Here is a 23,715-nt window from a genome sequence, read left to right as displayed (position 1 = left end):
CAGCCAACAGCTGAGGCTCCAAAACAAAAGCAAAGCTACATAAAACAGAAAAATCTACCGCTATCGCCGCCCCAATACTGTTTCTCGATCCGTCTAATTCCAAGCCCACAACCATTCAACGTGTCGCCAATTGCAACATCCAACCCCGATCAGCTCTTCGAGCACAACCACAAATTAAAGATAACTGGCAAACAAACGAAAGAAGCCAGTTACCAAGATGAAGCTCATGGAAACTCATAAGCAACATTGTTGGTAAAGACAGACAACATAAAGAAGGTGATGATGTTGGAAACACCAGAGTTCTACTTACCATCTCAAGAGGATGCATGGTTGTAGATCAAAATATGGATGAACAAGGAGGGGGATACTAGTGGGGTAAGAAGAATAGAACAAATCGGATGATAAGAAGGGGAAAAACAGTAGAAGGATGGAAAAGCGGAGAAAAGGAAAGAAATGGAAGAATGGCAACCATCCTTGATCGAAATTAGGGTTGGCGTCACCAAATTTGCTCAAAATTGAAAACCTCATACAAAACGGTAAGAAGTACTCTCAATAAGAGAGAAATGACTCGTTTGGTGTACTTTTAAAATTGCTAAAAGCGCTTTTAGAGAAAATATTTTTTGGTTTCAAAAAGCACTTAAAGTACTTTCTGCAAGAAGCACCAGTTATGTGCTTCTTCCAGGAAGCACTTTAAGTGCTTTTCCAGAATTTACTTGCATTTTTGCAAAGGATTGGTTCCAAAAATATTTTCACCAAAAACGCTTTCAATCATTTTAAAAGTACATCCAAACAAGTACAAAGCCTCTCACTAAGAGAAAGAAAGTTTTGTACTACTTGTTTATACACTTTAAACTTTTCCCTTTTTAATTTCTTCGACAAGGATAGATATATCCAAGTTAACCTTTTCAACTGTGACTAATTTCTAATTTATTTTTCCTAGTAAAGCAAATGACAATGAAATGCCATAGAGACGAAGAAACTTGGAAAATGGAAAAAGCCTGCAAGCAAAAGCAGGAATGTGCCATAAAAGCCCAAATTTGGATTGAGTACATATATTATTAGTAAGCTAATAGAGAAATTTAACTAGACATAGCGTGTTACAAAAATGATAATTGTTTTAAAATACTGTTATTGTAATCACCGTGGTCTAGTGGTCGGAGACGAATTTCATAATCGTATTTCACACAACATATCTTGAATTTGATTTCTGACGTTGATGAATCGCACAGTAATGCGATGATGTGCTAAAAAGAAATAATGGTGGAGAGAAACCAAATCTGAAACTCAAAATACCAATTAACTTGATTCCACACCAGAAAAACTTCTTTCAAGCTTCCAAATCATCTACAAGCCAATTATTTTATAAGTGAAGTAACGAAGAGCATTTATCTTTATATTTGAAGTCATGTGTCGATTTACCCTCGATTTTTCTGTAAAGAAAAACCAGATGTTCGAAATAATTAAAAAAAAGGTCGTACCCAGTGCACAAGGCTCCCGCTTTACGCAGGGTCTGGGAGAGGTAAATGTCGGCTAGCCTTACCCCCATTTATGGAGAGGCTGCTCCCAAGTCTCGAACCCGAAACCTACCGCTCATAGGCGAAGGCACTTGCCATCGCACAAGATGTTCGAAATAATTAAAAACAAAATAAAAACATGGGCTCTATTAGAACACTGTCATGCGATAGCCACGTAAACTCCAAGTCCACCACAAATGTTGGCAAAGATGAGACCCAATATTTCCACATAATCTTTAAGAAATACTTTTTCTTTCCTTAATATCATCTCAGATTTTATAAAAAAATGGCCAAATGCATGGGTCTCAGAGTCCATCAGTTACCCATTTTGGCGGGTATATGTCCTTGTTCTTCTTCTTATTTAGTTCCTAGAGCTAGAGCTGCTGGCTCAGTTCCCATTTCATCAAAGGTTGACAACAAGTGGAAAAGTGGAGGGAGAGCTCCCCGCCGTCTGATCTTGGGCCTTGGAGTCTCGTTTTGGGCCCAGTTGATGAACATGTCTGGTGCGGTTGGTGGGAAATCTTTCACTGCTTCTGCAAGGTTGAAGAGCGGCCCTTCTTTTGAAGAGGTAGGATTTTTGTCTAAAGTTTGGATTTTGATTTGGTCTTTTAGCTGTTTTGTTGATTTGCTTTCTGGGTTTTCTTCAACTTTGGATTTTGATTATGGAATATGTATCTGTTTTGCTGAATTGAATCTAAAGTTTTGATTTTTAGAGGAAAATTTGCATCGGTTATGTCGGATTCTAGGGTTATGGAAAATTGAGTGATTTTGTGTAGCTAGAAACCTGAAACAGTTAGCTACTGGGATAGCGAAAACCGGAGAATAACTTCCCTGCAACGAGATGTCATAATTTTCTGAGCCAATCTTTGTGAGAAAGTTAAAACGCACACAGTGCATGATTGACACAGGATAGCAGTGTTATCTCAAGTCTCCATAAACCCTGCAATTAGAATGTTCTGCATTACCCATGTATATAAAAATACTGAATGTTTAAAGTTAACCTGCTGCTTGACGTTGGGATTTTTGTTAATTCTATTTGGCATGCCTAATCCCACATTTTGTGTCAAATTAAAGATACTGAAGAATGTGGAATGGCCGGAGCAATTTCCCTTCAAGCCTGAGGATTTCCAGCGCTTTGATGAGTAAGAAAACCTCTAAGTTGTGTTTTTTGCCTTTAGGTGTTCTAGAAAACTTAATAAGTTCAGCCTAAGTTCGTGTTAAACTTAATAAGTTCTGAAAACTAGAACTTGATTTGATCAGGTCATCGGATTCGGTGTTTTATGAGACTCCACGCTTTGTGACACATATTGATGATCCCGCCATTGCGGCACTGACCAAGTACTACTCAAAAGTGTTTCCTCCTAGCAATACTCCAGGAGTAAGCATGTTGGACATGTGTAGCAGTTGGGTGAGTCTCTTTAAGTTGTAGTGCGAAGAGTCATCCTCATTGCATAGTTGTAAGTTTTTGGAGTCATGATCCTGTTTTTAATATGTATATTTAGGTCAGTCACTTTCCACCGGGATACAAGCAAGAGCGAATAGTGGGAATGGGGATGAATGAAGAAGAGCTAAAGCGCAATCCGGTACTTCTTTCTCAGATTTTTAATGTAGACATATCAAATATGCAGGTGCTGCACCAATGATTACTTGCTCATTTTTTATTCTACACATGTTCACACAAACTGTTTTTCTTGCAATTGAAATTGCATCACAGTTCTTATTTGGGAATCTTCTTACATTATCATTTTGAATCAATGAATATACCCTCATTCGTTGAACTTTGTAGGTCTTGACAGCGTATGTTGTGCAAGACTTGAATGTGAACCCCAAACTTCCCTTTGAAGACAATTCCTTTGATGTGATTACTAATGTGGTATGTATCTCTCTTTCCGTCTCTTTTACTATTTTATCTACTTATGATAGAATTTCTGTGGGCGCCATTATGCTTTGGGAGCTCATAATCACTGGTTGTGTTTACATGAGAAAATCTGACAATCAGGATTACATAAAGGAATTATCATTTTGTGTAGTTGTTTAACGGCACATATGAATTTGTTGATCGGCACTAGGGGTTTAATTGGCAAAATGTGTTCTGTGTTCGCACAATCTCAGTAAATGACTCGAGGCGACCAATCTTTCCAGTTCCTGATAACTTTGATGATTTATCTGCTCTTGGAGTTTAAGAATTTTCATATTGCAGGTTAGCGTTGATTACATCACAAAGCCTCTTGACGTTTTCAAGGAAATGTGCCGGATTCTTAAGCCAGGTGGACTTGCTATAATGAGGTGATCATTTTGTCCACTTTTGTTGTGCTAGTTGTTTTTCTTAATCTTTCAGGTCTCCCCTCAACCAGTTCTAACTTAATGAAAATGTCGACAAACAGCTTTTCCAACCGTTGTTTCTGGACTAAAGCAATCTCAATATGGACATCAACCGGTGATGCTGATCATGGTTTGATTGTGGGGGCATATTTCCACTACGCTGGAGGATTTGAACCACCTCAGGTAGATTGTCTATTATTTTGTTTCAGTAACAGAAGTAGCACCTGCTCTGTCCTAATTTTCTTTCCGATACGGAGCAGAATGCATTGATCATAGCATGTACAATGTCTACTTATGGCATATAAAGCACAGATAATCAGCTCAGGTTCACATATGACATTCCAATTCTCTTAATCCTGTTTCCTGATTCTTCTTTTTGCACATTCGATTTTGGTTGACCAATATGATCTCTTAGTTAAGTAACCTCAGTGCCGAGCATGTACAGTAATGCAAAGTTCTATACGGTATACCTAAAGACCAAGCCATGTATTGTAATGTAAGGCGTCGAGACTTGCTGTAGTTTTCTGAACTAGTTTGCTACTTTCTGCAGGCTGTGGATATATCCCCGAACCCTGGACGCTCAGATCCTATGTACATTGTATACTCTAGAAAATTATCTACGGTATAGAGATACCAGATGCGAGAAATTTCTTCGTCTTCCAATCGATGCCCGAATTTCAAGAGGAATTTTGTTAATAGTTGCAGATCATAGCCAGTGAATCATCCCAAAGAAGAGTTCATAGTAAGCGAACTTGCAAATCTGCTCTTATTTTCTCTCTGTACGCTCTTAACTCCAGTGTGAATGCAAACCAACTGAAGTGGTTACATTTCTTGAAATATGTTCTCTTTACAAGATGTCCGTTCTTTGTTAAAAGACAACATACATGTCGAGAAAATCTCATTTTTGATCAATTTTGTTCGACTTTGGTCTATTTTGTTGATATGGTTGATTATTTAGGGTATATAATCGTTCTCTAGCGCTTCGGTTTCAGGTTTAATTACTCCGCCCAAAATTTGATACTTTAACACATGAATTCATAGCGATTAACCATTCCGACACTTGAATACTTTAGCTCTATATAGTGATTTCACTCCCCAAAATAATCAACCGCGTCAATAAATAGAAAACAGAACCCAAAATTCTAGCTTGGGTTTACAACTATAAATATTGATCACCTTGTTCCTTGCAAAGTTTTGTCTCCGTAGTCGGCAAAGTCGGTGCATGTTGTGGATGGTAAGCATGAAATAGAGTGCGCGCGTGAGGGTAGCTGCAAAATGCTGCCAAATTGCCATACATGTTCAAAGCACATAGATCGATCTGTCCAGGAGGCTGCAAGGACCACTGAAACAGAAGCATCTTATACCAGTTAAAAAAAAAGACAAGAAAAAAAAGAGTTGTCAACGAGATTCGATTCTCTTATTCACTAAAAGAGAAAGTGATCGAGTGATCAACAATTGTCGTTCATGCGATTTGAACTTCAAACCTCTTTTAACGAAGTGGAAATTGAGTGCTGCTAAACCAGAACCAAATAGTCGTGTACGAGTATTTGAAAACTAAACATCATACTAGAACCACTGCCTGTCAATTATCTATCCATCCATACAGTCTAGATGGAAAAAGAACATACGAATGTATACACTGACTACACTAGTGACAAACAAGGACTCATCAAAAGTCATCAAAAGATAAGAAATTGAAAACAGAGGGAAGGTTTAGGTGATGCGCGAAATAGGGTTGTGTTTGGAAGCTGGTTAAACCCAACCCTGCTTGTACCGACGGAAGAGTTCCTCCGTTTGGGCGTTCTTGAAGGCGCTGCAGGCGACGAGATAGACGAAAATGAGGATCACCACAGCCACAATGAGGATGACATTGACTCTCCTCCATTCTTTTCTCAGGTTCCCCAACAGTCCAGCCCTGCAGGAGTTGCAATTGTAGCACAACAGGTTCTGGTCATTGTTCCATAGCAAGCAGTCCGGGTCAGCTCCTGTGTTCACTGGGTTTATCCACAGTGTTGGATTCACATAGCTGTATCCACATACTGTTGGGGGTTTACAACACCCTGACTGTAAAACCAACAACAACAAATTAGAAAAGTCGCCCCGACTATAATTATTGTCTGTGAGAAACCCTTCGAAATTCAAACTATATAAATGTACCCGTACTTAGTGAGTAATCCCAGGGAAACTAAATTTATAGACTAAAATTGCAAACTAAATGATGCGTAACCAATAAGAAATGAGCACGTTTATTAACGTTTAAGTAATTATCCAATCATCAACTTCCATGTCATTTGGTCTACAAAACTTGGCCTATAAATTTAGTCTCCTAGCATTACTCATACATAGTTGGAGGTTTACAATGTTTTGACTGTAAGTAAAACCAACAACACATCAACGTAGTCATCTGAGAACTAATAATATTAGTGAGAAACAATAAAAAAACCAAACTACAATAATAATAACATCTCCGCGTCACCAGTACAATGACAATTGGATTCAAGGGTTTTATCCCGTCCAAAGCGGGATCCGTTTTTACTATGAAATGGAGTTTCGAGGGGCGTATATGTGAAGAACCCTAGTAACAAAAATAGAAAAGGGTAAAAGAGAAAAACATCACCAAACTTTGTCAATATGTGAGTGTAATATGCTGGCAACGACCACAAGATGTTCCTTCTAATCTTCTCCAATGATTCAATCAGTGGAAAGTTACAAAATGTGTCCCCAATTATTCAATTTTTGTTCACTTTAATTTGGTCTACAATCCATGATTTCTTATAATAATTCAGTAAGTTAGGTATCATGGGGAGTGAAATTCCAGCTAATTCATGGACCATGTTGAAGGGATGCAATGTGGTGTGGGGCCTTTGGAATAATATATAAACACAATTGGTGGGTCCTACTCTACTTCACTGTATATATAAATTTCGGGTAATTTCTGACTTTTGAACTTCTAGCGATCACTTCACAACGTGGCATTGGGAAAGTAAAAGGATTTAGGAACTAAACAACAGTTTGGATGAATCATTAGATAATCTCATTCTAAAACAAACACCATTTTATAGTGGCAATTGGCCTCGTTTGAGATTGTTTTTATAACAAATATTTATGCTTGTAAGCACTTATGCTAGAAGGGTTATTTATTACAACATTTAAATTATTAAAACTAAAAAACGCTTACTAGAAAAGTATATGGTTCAAAGAGCGCTTCTACTAAAAACTTATCTGCCAAACATAATTAGAAGCAAGTTTAGTTATGAGAAATCACTTTTAGCCTGCTTTTTTTCCTTTTCCAAATGGATGATAGAGTTCTTTATTTTTCATCAAAGTCTCCAAGTCAAGTTACTCAAGGCAGTTAAAAAGTCATATTTCTCAAAAAATTGAGAAAAAGAAAAAGAGTCTCTTTAAAAATTTGGGGAGAGAAACTTGCCTGGAGAGGAGAGATGTGAGCAAAGAAGAACTGATCAGCCGACATGTACTGCTGTGTAAGCTTAGGACAAGTATCAGAGTCAGCCAAACAATTCCTTATCTTCTGCCAATTCGAAGAATCCCTCACATAGTCCCTCAGCCACTTCGAAAACCCGTCAAGCCGGTACTCCCTGTAACCCCTGCCGGGCACGGCGTAGCTGCCTCCGGGCCTCGTGACGGTGAAGGCGAAGATGAGCAGGACAAGGAGCAGGATTATGAGGGCAGCCATGCAGAAGAGGTAGAGAGCCAGAAGGCCCTGTTTGTTAAAATAGGCGCCAATGAAGCCGGCAAGAGAGACGAACAGCATGAGTAGGCCGAGGATGAAGACCGGCCACCGGAACGAGCGGATGCACTCGTTGTCCGGCTTGGAGGCCAGCCAGATGCCGGCGGACATTATTGGGATGGCGCAGAGGAGGGCTATGAAGTTGAGGGTTGCAGTTATCCTGTTGCTCACTCCCATGGTGTGGGACTGGACTAATTTGGAGGAAGGGAGGGAAGGGCGAGTGTGGGAGGGCGGATTGGATTGGATGGATAGTGGGATGGGATAGTCGGTGGGGGAAGGGTTTTGTGTTGGTTTCTTTACTTCTTGCTCTGTTTTTGGTGTGAATTGTATTGATGGTTTGGGTTTTTATATGGTTTGGGATATGGTTTTGGGTCGGGGGTCTTATTTTTTGTGTGCATAATGTTCAGAATCACTAATACTCAAAAGGTATATCAAAGTGATCGACTTACAAGAGACTTATATAAAATGGAGAAGCCAAGATGGTAATGTTCAAAATTAATCACACGTCATCGTATGAAAAAATTAAAACGCATTACAGTGCATGATATGTTTGAGACACTGTTAATTTTTACTTTAAGTAAGATCTTATTTAGAACAGCTAAGAATGTCTAATATTGTAGTCTACACCATCTTAAAGAAAATATATCAACCCTAAGCGGACACACTCTAACACAAAATCTTTCTACAACGATGAGATGATTCATGTTACTTCAATTTATAATGTGTTATCTCAATCTTCAATATTGATTCTTTCATTACCCAGACCGTAGACTAATAATTTTTTCATTTCCTATGCAAGTAATCAAGAAACAAAAAGAGTAACACTTATCTTAAATTACTAGTTTTTGGTAAATTTAACTTAAAGTTTACTTGAATTGATATTGAAGTATTAATTTGATTTAATGACCTATCATGGAATTTGTTACACTTTCCCCCTTTGACAAAAATCCTACCCATCACAAAATTTCTAAAGTTTGCAACTTTACTACATGTCGTTGAAATTACAAGAAAAAAGTGGAAACCGCGTTTCTCGCCAAACCCCAAAGCCGAAGCGCATTTGACGCGATTACAAACACGCCCCACCCACACTCAACAGACAGAACTCCCGGGCGCGGTAATGACAACATGCTTGCCCACGTGACTCGAGCTCAAGCCTCCACGTTGCATAGATTTGATTGGTCCTTGGAAACATCACATCCAAACTCACATTGATCATTGATCAAGGTCTATTTTGAGGAACAATGCGTAGGTCCTCTCAATATGAAACTGATATACCGTCATCTCTTTTTTTTGTCACCAATTTAATTTTATATGCAAATAACTAAATAATTATTGTATTATCAAACATGAAATATCCATATATCAATGTCATGTAAGTCGTTTTTATCAACCCAAGTCTCAAAAATTGTAAAAAACATTGTGAATGCGGGCACGCTCAGTCGAGCGAGTAGAACAAGTGTGGTGATGGTGTCAAATGTGTTGTGACTTCTGCACTCAAGCGACTACAAAAAAGAAAGGAACACCACTTGACCTAGGGATCTAGAATCTAAAGACAAAGTTGTCCAATTTACTGCAGGATCTCCCGTGCCAGGTTCGACTGCCTCAATTATATTCATGAGAATATGAGTGTGCCAAATCAGTATCAAGCTATAAAGGCGGAGGAGATGAGAGTTTTTGCCAAAATGCAAAATGCAAATGAAAGTAACCAATAAGAGTAACCAATTATAGACACTTTACTTCACTGGAAAGCTAATAAAGTGACATCTTTCGGCGAAGGAATCGAAGATTCTTCACTGGCTGAGAATTGGATAGATACTTCCAACGAACCGAACCGGTTGCCAATCCAGCGATGTTCCGACGAACTGAATATGTGGTGATGGGGAGAAGTTAGGATAATTAGTATTTATCTCAGGATTGTGAGAAGATTTCACATAAATTAAGATTTTCGCATAAAGCATTTGAGTTGTTTGTTTGAATTGAAATAATTTTTCATGTTGCAAAACCTTTTTTATTTATAATGCTACTTTCTCTGATGGCCAAGCCATAACTCCTTTTTTGCTGTAGTCGCAACAATAGCTGATGCGGTCCTGATATGTCACTGCCACCAAAAAATAATCCCTTATGTCATAAACCTTCACTCTTTAAATGCACCATGTGTCCCAAAGTCGTTAGAAAACTTTGTGATAATGTTCAAACTAATGGATCTGTATCCCACAAGTCAAAGAAGTCTATCAAACCATGATAGCATTTCATCCCATCATCGTGTGATTGATAATTTGGAGATTACCATATGCTAGTCAATCTCCAACCCAATTACTCCACCTCACCACCAACCTGAAGATAAACTAGGATATATATCCTGTCTCCATATAATACTTCATGAATATATAACCATGCTCATTCAACATTTGTAAAGTATATTCACATATTTTTTTTTACGTGTACACATGCATTTGTCCAAAAGGATAATTTCACTCCTTATCTAAAGCTTCTCTAGATTTTCACCGTATCACCTTAGATCCCACAAACTGGAATGATTAGATAAACCGTTACTAATCTCTCAAAATAATGATTATTATTAAAAAAAATCAATGGTAATATCTTGAAATATCATTATAGCCGAAAGCGTGAAAAATAGTGTACATTGTGTGGATGCAAATTTCCGCCATCTTCTCCTTTGATGAAAATGCACTTGTAAAATAATAACATCTAAGATTAAGGACAAAAGTCCCATGTGCCTACGATGAATTGGGGGGGCTTTGGCCGAAGAATCTCAATGCCAAAGTTAGAATTTGAGAGAAAAAAATGTTTAGGAATTTTTGGAGGAGAGAATGACCTAGCATTTTAGTGGGAAAACATGACTATTTATAGGGGAGTGACCGACCCTATTTGGAGAATAGGGACCGGCCACATATGGTCAAATTGTGAGTGTAATTGCAAGATATTATGTGAATAATATCTTGCAATTAACTTGGCAATTAATTCCAAATTGAATAGGAAAATTGGGAGTTACCTTTTGAGTGAGGTTTTGATGAGGAGTGATGAGAGGGTTTTGAATAAATACCATTTTGATTACCTTTGACTCTTCCTTGATTGAGCCATTATTGTCCGTTGCATGCGCGTGAGAATCCCAGTGTGCCTCGAGTGTAATTTTGTCATTTTCACCCAAAAGTACATGTGTTGCCTCCATAATTTTCTTGATTATTTTTTGCTTCACAAATGCCCCCACACCTGTTGGGTTGCTTGTAGGAAAGGGTAGCAAGTGTAGAGATCTCCAACTTTGATGCAAATTCCCACTTGGACTTGAAATTAGATTCTTTTAGGAAAGAGAAATAAATCACCTCCAAAGCCTATTTAAGCCTACCTTAAGTAGGGGATTAAATCAACTCTGGAGGGCAATTATTTATCCCTACAAGAAAGAGAGAAAGCTAGAGGATATTTGTTCCCCCTCCCCTAGCACTCTTCTTTGCTTGCCCGTGCAAAGAACCGTATTCCGTTGATTTCTTTGTCTTCTCAGCGCCGCATCAATGTAAGAAAAACTTAATTTCCCTTGTCTTCTTCTTGGGTAGTGCTACCACATGGCAGTCGTCGAGGTGGTGTGGTACGTCGACTGGCAAGGGCTAGGAGTCGGCTTGGCATGGGCCGATGAGGTGGTGTGGCAGATGCCACATCTTATGCTGTGCGGTTTGATTGAAGCCAAGGGTTGGCTCGGTATGGGCTGGGGAAGTGGCGTGGCATGGACCACGATTTGGGCTGCTACATCTGGGCTGCTTGCCAAGAATAAGGAAACTGCTTGAGTTTGATTTCTCAGCTGTTATAGATGGAGCAATCAAGGACGGAGCTACTAAGATCAAAGCTGCTGAAGATGAAATGTCAGATAAGCGAACTGTTGAGTGTGAAGTGGCAGCTGCCCCCTGATCATTTAATGCTTAGCTGGTATTCGAGTATTCAATTTTTTGAGTTATGTGACATTTTCACACTGGAGAGCAATTAGTTTATCCTCTCGCACTGAAAACAGACCCAGATGGGTGTCAGGGAATTGGTTTACTTTCTCGCACTGGAGAGCAATTAGTTTATCATCTCACACTAGAGAGCAAACCCAGATGGGTGTCGGGGAATCAGTTTAACCTTTCGTACTGGAGAGCAATTAGTTTATCCTCTCACACTGGAGAGCAGACCTAGATAGGTGTTAGGGAATTCGTTTACCCTTTCGCACTGAAGAGCAATTAGTTTATCCTCTCGCACTAGAGAGCAGACCTAAATGGGTGTCGGGGAATTAGTTTACCTTCTCGCACTGGAGATCAATTAATTTATCCTCTCGCACTGGAGATGAGACCTAGATGGGTGTCGGGGAATTAGTTTGCCTTATCGTATTGGAGAGCAATTAGTTTATCCTTTTGCATTAGAAAGCATACCCATATGGGTGTCGAGGAATTGGTTTACCCTCTTGCACTAAAGAGCAATTAGTTTATCCTTTTGTACTGGAGAGCAGACCCATATGAGTGTTAGGGAATTGGTTTACCCTCTCGCACTGGAGAGCACGGAAGTCGTCGTGAGCGCAGCTGATGAAAGCTGAACAACTGAAATAATCCTCAGCATGTAAGGTCTTGTTTGACGATCTACTTGAAACTTCAAACTTCTTGTGGAACCCACATAAGGGTGTAAATAGGAAGCACAATAAGCTGTCCCTGGACCTTCTCCAAGTATTGCGCCATCCTTAGATGTTTCATCATATGTTCTTCTTAGGCTTATCTGGTGGTTAGCCGAGAATCTGAATGAATTGCAAGCTTCTCAATCGCTAAACCTTTCGTTAGCAGAGACTGCTAGTAAAGCCTTGTATTCTGCTCCATCGTTGGATTCTTTAAAGTTTGAAGTGTTTTTGTAGGCTTGGTTGGCGCAAATAGGAGCCATAAGGTGGCACGACTAGGAGCCGTGGTGCAAGATCGGCACAGTTAGGAGCCATGGTGACAAATTAAGGGCGGTCGGGGGCAGTGGAGCATGTAGGCATGACTTTGAGCACAAAGTTGTGATGAAAACAAGATATGCCCCTGATTCTTGATGGTAGGCCGATATGTCTTTCTAGTATATGTCTGCCCGCGACGCACGATTAGGCTGAGTTGCTGAGTTTGTCAAAACTGAAGTAATCATTGTATCCTCCAGTGTATATGGAATGGCTCTATCTGCTTAATCTTGTCAATGAAAGATGACATGTTTATGTTGGTCATGTCCCGTTATAGTGCCTCATCAATGACCTCGTTGCGTTGGAAATCGTGCAATTTCTCGGTCAAGAGCCTCTATACTTCTTCCTGAATTTCTCTTTATCAGGGTAGCGGAGCTCTTAGCTACCTCCAATCGAGACCGGATGGTTTAGGTTGTTTCTAGCAGGCGAGCGAATTACTTGTAGGCTATCGGTTGAACTTAAGCCTAATTGAGTAACTGCTTATTTTCGTTCGTCGTGTTGCCTACTCCGATATAAAGTGGACGATGCTCATTGCAGGCCTAGCCATGAATGAACACTTTGCCTGGAAGGTTGCTCATGTTGATTATCGGAGTGTGGCCCCAACTGTGAATGTATGCTCATCTGTGGGCCTAACCGAGAATGTACGCTCTTCCGCGCGCTAAGACAAGAGTATACGCTATCTTGGCAGCCCAGTCAGAAGTGTACACTGCTAGAAAGCTCGGTTCGTGACTGGTCGAGTGGTTGCTTGCTGGAACGCTGTTGGAAAGGTTCGTCGTCTGCCATTGTCTTACTTCGAGACACTTCGTCTGGGGCACGCTGCATCTCGGTACGCTGCAAGAGTTGATTCACCAAGGTAGTCTTCTACGTGAGGGCGCTTATCAACTTTATGACTTGTCGAGACAAGTGTTGTTCGCCATTTGGGGTGGAAAAGCTTAGACGGTATACGTCTCATTGAGTAATGGAAGTGTAATAGACTCCAGACGTGAGATTTGAGTTGGGATATGTTAAATCTGCGGAGGAATATGGTGAAAATACCCCGGTTCAATTGTCAGTCTAAAAATTTAAAGCCGGGACGGTTGAACTAGTCTTGGACCAGTTGGGATTGCTTGGCGGGCCACGAGAGTGGGCTAAACCATAAAAATAGGTCGGGTCGGATCGCCGGCGTAGACTGGGCCGCAGAAGCGAGCGTGTGCTGGGCCTGGGCTGCTGAAGTGGCAGCAAGCTGGGCTGCCTCCGGGGCTTGCGCTTTTTGGGCCGTGGCCTGATGGTCCCACTGCCATGGAGTTGGCCCACTCCTCATTGCCACAGTGGTCCTCGTGGCGGCCATGATGGTGGTACTCTATGGTGGCAAAGTTGCTCATCTTGCCATCGCGTTGAGCCTCGTGGATCGTCGTGGTGGGGCTACGTCTCGTCCTCCATCATTTGATCCGGATCTTTGAATGTAGGAAGTTCCGTTCGTCGTGGTTTCCGAATTTTCCGTCATTGTATTTTTCCTTTCTATTCAAATAGTTAAAAAATTTTAGGAATAAGAAAGTATAAAAAATTTATGAACGAACGAGAAATGAGAAACTTTGAATGCGAGAGTCTTCTTCGAGCGTGTGAATCAAACTCTCAATGAAAGCACCAATTTATGGATGCAAATTTCCGCCGTCTTCTCCTTTGACGAAAATGCACATACAAAATAATAACACTTAAGATTAAGGCCAAAAGCCTCATGCGCCCACGATGAATAGAAGGGCTTTGGCCAAAGAATCTCCGATGCCAAAGTTAGAATTTGAGAGAGAAAGTGATTAGGATTTTTTTGGGAGAGAATAACCTAGCATTTTAGTGGGAAACCATGGCTATTTATAGGGGAATGACCGGCCCTATTTGGAGAATAAGGGCACGCCATATATGGTCAAATTGTGAGTGTAATTGTAAGATATTATGTGAAATAATATGTTGCAATTAACTTGGCAATTAATCCCAAATTGAATAGGAAAATTGGGAGTTACCTTTTGAGTGAGGATTTGATGAGGAGTGATGAGAGGGTTTTGAATAAATACCATTTGATCACCTTTGGTCAAATTGTGAGTGTAATTGCAAGATATTATGTGAAATAATATGTTGCAATTAACTTGGCAATTAATCCCAAATTGAATAGGAAAATTGGGAGTTACCTTTTGAGTGAGGATTTGATGAGGAGTGATGAGAAGGTTTTGAATAAATACCATTTGATCACCTTTGACTCTTCCTTGATTGAGCCGTTATTGTCCGTTGCATGCGCGTGGGAATCCCGATGTGCCTCGAGGGTGCCTCCATAATTTTCTTGATTATTTTTGGCTTCACACATTGTTTGTATCATTATGATTAAGAAATCAACCGGATGTAATTGTTATAATTATTGTCGATTGTTAAGTACAAATAGATAACTAAATGATCTCAAATTTAATCATTTTTCAAAGATTCTATTGTGATTTAGAATATGAACATGTTTTTTTTTTTTTTTTTTTGTGTTTTTGTTTTTATTATTATTTTTTTATAGAAACGATAGAGAATTTCAATGATTAGAACAAACACGTACAACCAACATTGCATTGAGGTGCTAGATGGGTATAATTCTCATATGACCAAATATCTTGATCTTCGCTAATAAGGAAAACCCCTATAGGGCTACCACAACACACAAAAACCATAAGCTACCAGTGTAGATTGGCCATAATTACGGCATATGTAACAAATCTAGCACCAGAGCCACAAAAACCATTGCAAGAACGAAGCCACAAACGACTCGCTGAAGCGATACAACGCAGCCTGATATGCAGCACAAAAAAACACAAAATAAAAAAATAAAAAAAACCTTAACTAATCCAAGAATGGAACCATCAACCAGCAAATCCTCATAATGAGGACAAAACCACTTCTAGAGAGATTTATTGCAGCCATAGGAACGAATCGCCATAGATCAAACCAAGTAAGGCAGTTTAGTCACATTCAACGGAGTAGCGCATAACTACCGTGGAAAACAAGCAGTAGGAGATGGATCTGACCCACCACAACCATAAATCCTAACCCAAATCACAAATAAAACAAAAAATCAGACAGCATATCACGGATTTAGGAAGAAACTTTAACAAAAATCTCAGAAAAAATGGTGGGAAAAAGAGGGGGAGTTGGGCATCTTGATGACTAGTGAAAAAAAGGAGATAGACAGATGGGGGCAGGCAGAGATGGAGGGCAGAGGGGAAAAAGGGGGTCATGACTCACTAGTCAAGGGAGGAGAATGAGAGATAACAAAACAGTGTGGGTGCGGGGTGGAATTAGAGGAGAGGAGGGGAAGAGGAAAGGGGAAGATAAAAGGGGGGGGGGAGAGGGGAAGGGCTGTTGCCGATCCCAAGCCACAGCAAGAGCCGACGGCTGTAGCAAGAAAGCTAGGGTTTGGGTATGAGGTGAGAGGATAAGGTATGATAGAATATGAACATGTTGATTAAGACACGTCCTAGCATAAATTCGTTAATCACAACTGATTGGACAAGAAACTGCAACTTTCAAGTGCGCCCAAAGAGAAAAACTCAATACTAGAACAACTTTCACATAAATCAAATTGACGTGAATTCAAGTGGAGATCAAAATACAAAAAAAAAAAAAAAAAATCTCATATATTTATAGAACTATGTTACACATAACGTGTTCGGCTGTCCGTACCCAAATTTGTCCTGCCCTAAAGTATTGTTCAAATTAAAACCCCATAATCCAATCACTTGTTAATCAAAACTAACATTTTAACTTTCCCGCGTCTTATTAAACCTTTCAAAACCCCTCTGATTCCTGAAACCCGCAACCCAACATAGTGTTGCAGAGCCGGAGCGGGCGACAATGGAGCAGTGGGTCCCACTCTTCGACATCTTCTTGACTTCCCCGACTCCCGAACCCGAAGCTTCTGCGTGGATAAACCAATCTTTCAGCGCCTCCTCGTCATCGGCTACCCCAATCACCACCGGCTCCTTCCTCTTGTTGCTGATGAAACCTCTGGACTCGATCGTTGCCAGAGATTCTCGTTCTTCGACTTCGGGTTAGCCTTCGATCAGAGAAAGGTGAAGGGTCGAAAACCAATTGTTACTTTTTTTTTTTTTAATGATAATTTCAATGGGTTTTGGCGACTGATTTGGAGTTTTGATGAACAGGTTTTTATACAGACTCTTCCGAACATGGTTCAGTCGCGAATTCTTTCGTTTCTGGATTTTGAACGTCAAGGGTTTTGCGGTCGTGACTTGGCGAGGTTGGCGAGGACTGTTTTGAGTGGAAGTTAGGAGCTTGATTTATGGGCTCAGAGGGCTTCACGCAATCTGCTCGATGGAATGTCTGAGTCAAGTTATGAGTGGATTAATTGCTTGAGTTTGGATTCCGTGGAGGATGCGTTTGAATCCTTGCCTAGTTGGCTTAAGGACTCCGTGGCTTCCAGTGATCTGGTCCTACCATGGCTTCCTATATCGCTTGAGGAATTGAATTCGAGGACAATGAGTGGTAATTGTGAAAACTATGATGGCTCATCGAGTCAAGTTGGAGAGGATGAAGACGTGTTTATGAATGATGTTCTGGAGGAAATAAATATTGATGACCCAGTTAGCGTTCATCTTGAACCTGAAATTCAAAAAGCGGCAGTTAATTTGAAAGCTCAGGTTGCAGATTTTCAAGCAACTTCTGAAACCATAGGCTTAGCGAATGAAATTCGTGAACTTTGCTTGGACAAAGGAGGAGATTCTTTGACAATTTCGGGATTGATTGAACCTTGGTTAGCTGACGATGAGATTGCTTCAGTTGTACTTTCTCATCTAACAAGCAGAAGCAAAGAAGAGCTTACTTGGCCAATCCAGGTTTTGTGCTCGGTCATCCTTCCCAAGTTGTTGGTGCTTGAGGAACCAGCTTCTCGAGTATTAGTGACTGCAATGGTGGAGTACCGCAAGCTTCATCAAAGAGCCTGTGAATATGCACTCTTATTTCCACTGATTCTTTGACGGAATGGCATCAATAATCCCATATGTGATGTGATCGCGGGGATCATTGATGAGTGGATTTTATATTATATATTTAACTCTATTCTTAGTATATTTTGGTTAATATTTTAAAAGAATTTTGATACTTTGTATTGGACTTTCAATATAGGACTTTCGACTTCCCTGGAGCAAAACATGGTCAAACGGACGAATTTTGGAGTAATTTCAGTTGGAGGATGTTCGTGAGTCACTTAGCTTGATCGTGTTAAAATATCACATTTTTCCATCAAGCGGTTATTTTCTGGCAATAAAATAAAAGAGTAATGCCTCTGATGGGTTCGTGGCCTTCTGGAGATGTGTTCAGAACGTCCTGATATTCAAAACAAGCTATCATGGGCCAGATTTGGAGGATATTTGAGGCTAAATCTAGCTTAATTACGACTTTATTTTCTAAGATATTTTATTATTATTTAGTTTCCTAATTGGAACAAAAGACTACAATTTTAGGGTTTGTGCAATGGCATAGCAGCATAACTAATCCGTTTTGTTAAGGTGAAGCCTTGAGCCTTAGCATGAATATGTAATTTTTATTTAATTGCTTATGATTGATTGCATGCATGCCTTGAATTATTGATCACTGTTTTGAACTATCTAATTGTCTTAATGCTTGGCTACCATTAGGATCTTTAGAAAAGTAATTTGATGCAATTTTGGTCGGAAGGTTTCCTGAAATTGACGCTGGCTTCTTGTGATTAATAATTGTAATTTCAAATGAACACCACGTCTTAAAGGTTGCATGGTTTTTCAAAGGGTTTTCATAAAACTTAATAAGTCTCTCATGTTCATATTTGATCTGAATGTCCGGACGGATTGCATGTTAAATATACATTCTATGTTGGAGGTTCCAAGTAGAATATAAATTAGGAAAACCTAACCTTCAAAGTGGCATGTGTAGATCTCAAGTAATTGGTAAAAATTCATAGGATTGCTAGGTGATGGTGAAACCCTAGTGCTTTTCTAAATTGGTATTTAAAACACTTTTCTTTTACCATATTTATTTTTAATTAAAATTCGTTTTTAATATTACCCAAATTCAAAATCTATTTTCTCAAGTTTTAATTCTAAGTAGTTAATTAGGAATTGTTTCTACATAAATTATTAAAATAGTCATTGAGGAGAACGACCTTGCATAAGCATCTATACTACAATAACCTTGTATTCTTGCAAATATTTTGTGTGATTTTAACCCTATTTGTGTAGATGGTAAAAATCCTACCAATCATCATGAAAAGCTCGCGCACAGGTCGTGCTTCTTCCTTCTTTCAGAAGCTTCTCTGCAGAGAAAAAGATGAGAGGAGAGTCATCTGTCTTCCTTGCCATCAATATCTGATAACGGATAAAATGGTATGGACAGAATCATCGTTTACCCTGCTCCAAAGCATTTTGAATTATAATGTTCATTCAACACAAAGTTCAGATGACCATATTGTTTACCAGGCTCAGCAATTGGCCAGAATTTTTTTCCAATTCTCTGAAATTTGGCAACTTTTTGTTATGCTTAGTCAACAAATGTTCTCCGCTCTTGAAGCGTCACAAGCTTATATTGACTAAAGTAGCCGAGCAAAACAAAGCCTTTTTAGCCAGATCTCTATTTAGGTAAACTGGCTGGCTTGGAACTTTCTAGATGATGAAATCGTATATTGCCTCCTCTTAAAAGCATATGAGATACGAGTATTTTGTGTAAAGACCCCTACTCAAAGGAAATAAAAATGATGAAGAAGAAACAAATAGTTGCATTCGTTGCCAAATCTTTCCTTTTATTTCTTTCTATAAACTTCTTGAGTGCTCTTTCATGTGGATGACATAACAACATTAAAGAAACGGAAAAAGAAAGAGAGAAAGAAGACACTCATGACTGAGAAACAGAAAATTTATGTGAGAGGCACTTTTAGGAAAGGAACCCGTTATGGCCATCGGTCATTTGTTTCATTGTTTCGAATCTGAGGCCCTTGTCTGAGAACTTTGTGGTGGCATAATGCTTCAGGTAATCTTGAAAACGGAGGTGATTGGGGTATAAGAGCTTGGGAGCGGGAGAGATGATGGCATCGCCAGCAGGATTGTAGAAGGTAGCAATGGATAGTCGGCTTCCATTCTTGTCTGCCAGGACACGGTGCAAAACACTTTTGTACCTTCCATTACTCAGCACTTCCACTTGGTCACCTATGTTCACAAACATGGTGTTGTTCTTGGATGGTGGAATTGCAAACCATTCTCCATCTTTCAAGAATTCGAGGCCTGGAACTTGGTCATCTTGGAGCAGGAGTATGATCCCACCAGCATCAGTGTGCTCTCGAAGTCCTCTCACAAGCTCTGGCTGAGGACATTGTGGGTATTTTGCAACTTTTGTTCCCACAGAAGGACCCTTTCCACCAGAGAATGCATCCTTTATGTGACCCTTCTCCAAACCGAGATTCTCACACATGAGCTCAGAAAGTTTCTCTGCCATCTTAATCAGCTGAGCGATGTACTCATTCATTGTTTTGCTGCATTTCATGCATACTAGTCAGAATACATATATGCATATGATTTCAAAGTGTCATTTCGCAGTTCGTAAGTTATGGTTTCTAACATCCTATTGATAACTGACTTACCAATGATCCTCTGAGAAGTTTGGAATCCCTTCAATATTTGATGTGGGGCGATGCCAAATGAAAAATGAGCTTTCCCAGTCTACTTTCGAGGTAACTTCTTGATCTAAGCTTTTAGCTATCTCTGACTTATAAAAGCTCGCTCTCAAATTTTCCTCATAGTATTCATTTATCAATTGCTTCACTTTGTCCATCAACTTCTTATCAATTCCGTGGTTCTCAACCTGCAAATATCAAGCAATATATTCGTCAAGACTCAAAACGATGTGATAACAGATATGCATTTAAATTTCGGAAACGAAAATGGAAAAGGAAAACATAGTTTTTACTTGGAAGAAGCCCCATTTCTCACAAGCTTGGTCCAGAAGAGCCATCGTTTTGCTCCTTGCTTCCCCGTTGAGCTCATTAAAGTCTATCACAGGTATTTCCATCTCGCTTATCTTTCTCTGATCCTGATGTAGAAGATAGGTAATACAACGGAGTATATATAGGCCAGAAAACACTGTGATTACCAATATTAAATAAAGGGTAGTTAGATTAGATTGTGTAGCAGTTACAGATTAATCTAGAGGCGAATTCGTCGGATGCCTCGAAAAGAGTGGAATAACCAGTCCAAGTTCAACTGACAAAAACCCCATGTGATTCTGCATAGTTGTTTTATACATAATATCTAACCAAGTCAATCGAGATCTTTGGCGTAAACGATGTTTTGCGTCTTTCATTTTTGCATGTAAAACTTTCCCGGATTAAGTTATCACCCCTTGTAATTCCAAGCATGTGCATCTCTCCTTTTCTCTCCTGTTCATATAGTTTCTTTCTGTCAAGTGGGCATTATTGTACGCTTATTTTTGTTGAAAACTACTCTGATCAGTTGTTTTTGCATTGCAATTCTTCGTTTAAGCAAAACTAGGGGCAGTGTGATTCTGAATGCATTGCGTCCAAACAGGCAAAGAGAAACTGCGGATTGAAAACTCTGCCAGTGGGCGCTTTTGTCCCACAGATTACATTTAGCACTAGTTGGATCAGTCAATTAGAGTCTCCAAATCAAGCATATAAGTTGAACCTTGACCAATATATCAAGAAGTGGTTTAGTTGGTCAACTTTGTAATTATGCAGCATGTCCATGCATATCGGCCCTCTGATCAGATATGGATTAGGTGGGATGCATATCCACCGTAGGTGAGTGTGATACATGTATGTAGGAATCAGGTAACGTGAGTTTTCATATTACACTACTATCAGAGTGGTGAGTTTGATACGGATTGTCCACTTTTTGCTTTTCTCTATTTTTATGATTGGCTTACTACCTATTTTCCCTATTGTTATTTATTGTGTAGGTATTACGCTCACGAGTTTGATATATTAAACTCAAAATTAAGAATCACTCTCATAACACTCAGATTTTCTGACCTACTCTAGAAGTTTGATTTTTATATTATTAGTATCACACTCAGTTTTTCAGTCTACTGTGAGAGGCCTAACGGCTGATTTACATAACCCTCAAGTTAAATTACCTTGTTGTAGCTCTTGCAGATGAGAAGTGGCAAACCGTTTGGACGTTCCACGCTCGAAATCCAATCCTTGGAGGAGAATCCATTCGCCAAATTGTGAATAATTTTCATATTTTTGTTACTTGGATTACACTTTGTAATTGAGAACCAATAATGTATGATATGTTTATAAAAAACAGTTTGTTAATATTTAATCTCGAAAGGCCTGACATTTTAAATTTAATCTTCTGAATTGTTCCTAATTATGTCTTCTGAATTGTGACTTGAAAATGATTTAATATTTAATCTTATAAATTGTGCCTTCCCAAGAATGCATCAAAGGAGAAGCTCCATGCGAAGGTACGGGAACCAAAGCAGATACAAGTAACGTGGGCTTGTTTGACTCAAAAGGTTAATAATTATTAAATAGTTATGTCTTGTGGAAATTTTCGACATTAAAAACGGGTGTAATCCAGTTAGTTAAAGGATCGAAGTATGTCTCTCTCGTTTATAACAGTTTAGATTAAATTAATCAAACTATCGCTCGAATAGTATATAAATCCTTCCCAAAATTTAGTTGCTTTTGTGGCTTCTTGACTCTAGAATATCTACTCTGTTCTCAGATTGTATTGGTGCAAAGCATATTGTGGATGATAGCAAAGATTTCAAGTTACCCCCATATAGGGAGAACACTCCGCTATAATATATAAATAAATTCAAATTTTGTAAAGAAGGCTTATATAAAAAAAAATGATATAAGGATTCCGAAAGAAGCTATACTAACTGAAAAAAAATTGTATTTGTGAGAAATTCATACCAATCCACCAGATTCTTTTTATTTTGATGTAAAAGATTTATGGATGAACTTAACGATTTGGATAATATATCCAAATCTATTCCTTCATGATTGAAGAAAGAAATTCCTATGACTCCAACAACCAACGTAAATAAAACTAATACAAGCATCGGAAATAACATAGTATTGTCTCAATAAGAGGAGACGCAGTCACACATTATGGATAAATAAAAGAACAACAGGAAACAAAATGGAATTCTTTTGTATACTTTATATACTTATGATATATAAAATGATATATCTCCGACATTTAGATGGATAAATATGTATCATAATTTATACTATTAATGAATATGCCTGTCGACCCATATCAATTAATTTTTCGAATATATACTCATACAAATTACTCATGTGCCAAGAATCAAATTTGAATTGGTGACATGAGGATTTTCAATCCTCTGCTCTACCAGCTAAGCTATCCTTTAATATAGGACTTGGGTCTATGTCAATTAGAAAAATAAAAAGTAGTACAAAGTATTATACACGATCTAATAGAATTTCTTTTCATTTTCTGAATTTTGATTAAGTCTCCTGCTCCTGGCATTATTTCAAGACGTTCCGTATACAAGCCTCTTCAAACAGAACTTATTGTTATTGATTCGATGATTCCTATAGGGTGTGGTCAGCGAGGATTAATTATTGCGGATAGACAGACTTTGCAACGGTTTTAGACTTTTATTGACCACTTTTGGTGTGTATTGTGAACCCACATATAGCAAACTCCCCGTCGCTAATGATCGGCAAGTGCCGTGAACTTTTTTATTACTGACGGTACAATAAGCCGCTGCTAAGAGTTCCCAGAGAATTTAAGGTCTTCTACTCTACCCGTTCAGGCGATGTATTGTTCATTCCACAAAGAAATTTTAGGGATCTCCTCTATTTTGAAGAAGAAACCCGTTTCTCGCATGGTCCCTATTTATAAAGATTTTTGTTCCAAGTTATGTTTTTGGCAGATATTCAAATATTTGCATTGTTTCTCGCAGGGTGTCTCTTAGGACCTTCGCCGTGCTCTTGTAATTTGCTAAAGGTCACGGACGATGAAGCAGAAATGCTTGAAGCTGACTTCTAACTCGGAGAACAGCAACAAAACGAGAAATCTGAAACACTCCAAATACAAGTGGTGAAATCAAACATCAATATCATCAGCGTATCACAATCACAGATTAATGTTAGGGTCATAAATCAAAGTGGTCAAGGCTTAACA

At 39.0% G+C, this 23,715-nt stretch overlaps 3 protein-coding genes and 1 non-coding gene across 5 annotated transcripts; 2 read left to right on the top strand and 2 right to left on the bottom strand.

The window, feature by feature from the left end:
* The first annotated feature begins 1,656 nt into the window (after positions 1-1,656).
* Positions 1,657-4,748, top strand: LOC103400799 (uncharacterized). Its single transcript, XM_008339473.4, has 8 exons — positions 1,657-2,082; positions 2,589-2,656; positions 2,775-2,922; positions 3,017-3,097; positions 3,301-3,387; positions 3,715-3,800; positions 3,899-4,019; positions 4,387-4,748. Exons 1-8 carry the CDS (start codon positions 1,801-1,803, stop codon positions 4,462-4,464), a joined length of 951 nt encoding a protein of 316 aa, XP_008337695.3. The 5' UTR covers positions 1,657-1,800; the 3' UTR covers positions 4,465-4,748.
* Positions 4,749-5,380: 632 nt separating this feature from the next.
* On the bottom strand, positions 5,381-8,185 carry LOC103400798 (tetraspanin-2). 2 transcript variants are annotated; one of them, XM_008339472.4, is made up of 2 exons: positions 7,264-8,185; positions 5,381-5,900 (listed from the first exon to the last, which is right to left on the bottom strand). In XM_008339472.4, exons 1-2 carry the CDS (start codon positions 7,759-7,761, stop codon positions 5,589-5,591), a joined length of 810 nt encoding a protein of 269 aa, XP_008337694.3. In that variant the 5' UTR covers positions 7,762-8,185; the 3' UTR covers positions 5,381-5,588. The 2 variants fall into 2 exon arrangements, with proteins under 2 accessions (XP_008337694.3, XP_070668730.1); XM_070812629.1 differs by having other exon boundaries at positions 5,381-5,896; positions 7,260-8,077.
* An 8,078-nt stretch (positions 8,186-16,263) lies between these two features.
* Positions 16,264-18,147, top strand: LOC103400862 (uncharacterized). Its single transcript, XR_011575842.1, has 2 exons — positions 16,264-16,617; positions 16,708-18,147. It is a non-coding gene; the product is annotated as an uncharacterized protein (transcript).
* Positions 18,148-19,313: 1,166 nt separating this feature from the next.
* LOC103400792 (1-aminocyclopropane-1-carboxylate oxidase 1) lies at positions 19,314-20,801 on the bottom strand. Its single transcript, XM_008339460.4, has 3 exons — positions 20,495-20,801; positions 20,169-20,389; positions 19,314-20,060 (listed from the first exon to the last, which is right to left on the bottom strand). Exons 1-3 carry the CDS (start codon positions 20,594-20,596, stop codon positions 19,466-19,468), a joined length of 918 nt encoding a protein of 305 aa, XP_008337682.3. The 5' UTR covers positions 20,597-20,801; the 3' UTR covers positions 19,314-19,465.
* Between the last annotated feature and the right edge of the window lie 2,914 nt (positions 20,802-23,715).

Source organism: Malus domestica, chromosome 15 (assembly GCF_042453785.1).
Source record: "Malus domestica chromosome 15, GDT2T_hap1".
NCBI classification, from domain to species: domain Eukaryota; kingdom Viridiplantae; phylum Streptophyta; class Magnoliopsida; order Rosales; family Rosaceae; genus Malus; species Malus domestica.
Note: the sequence above shows the minus strand (reverse complement) of the source record. Positions and strands in the feature narration are given on the sequence as shown.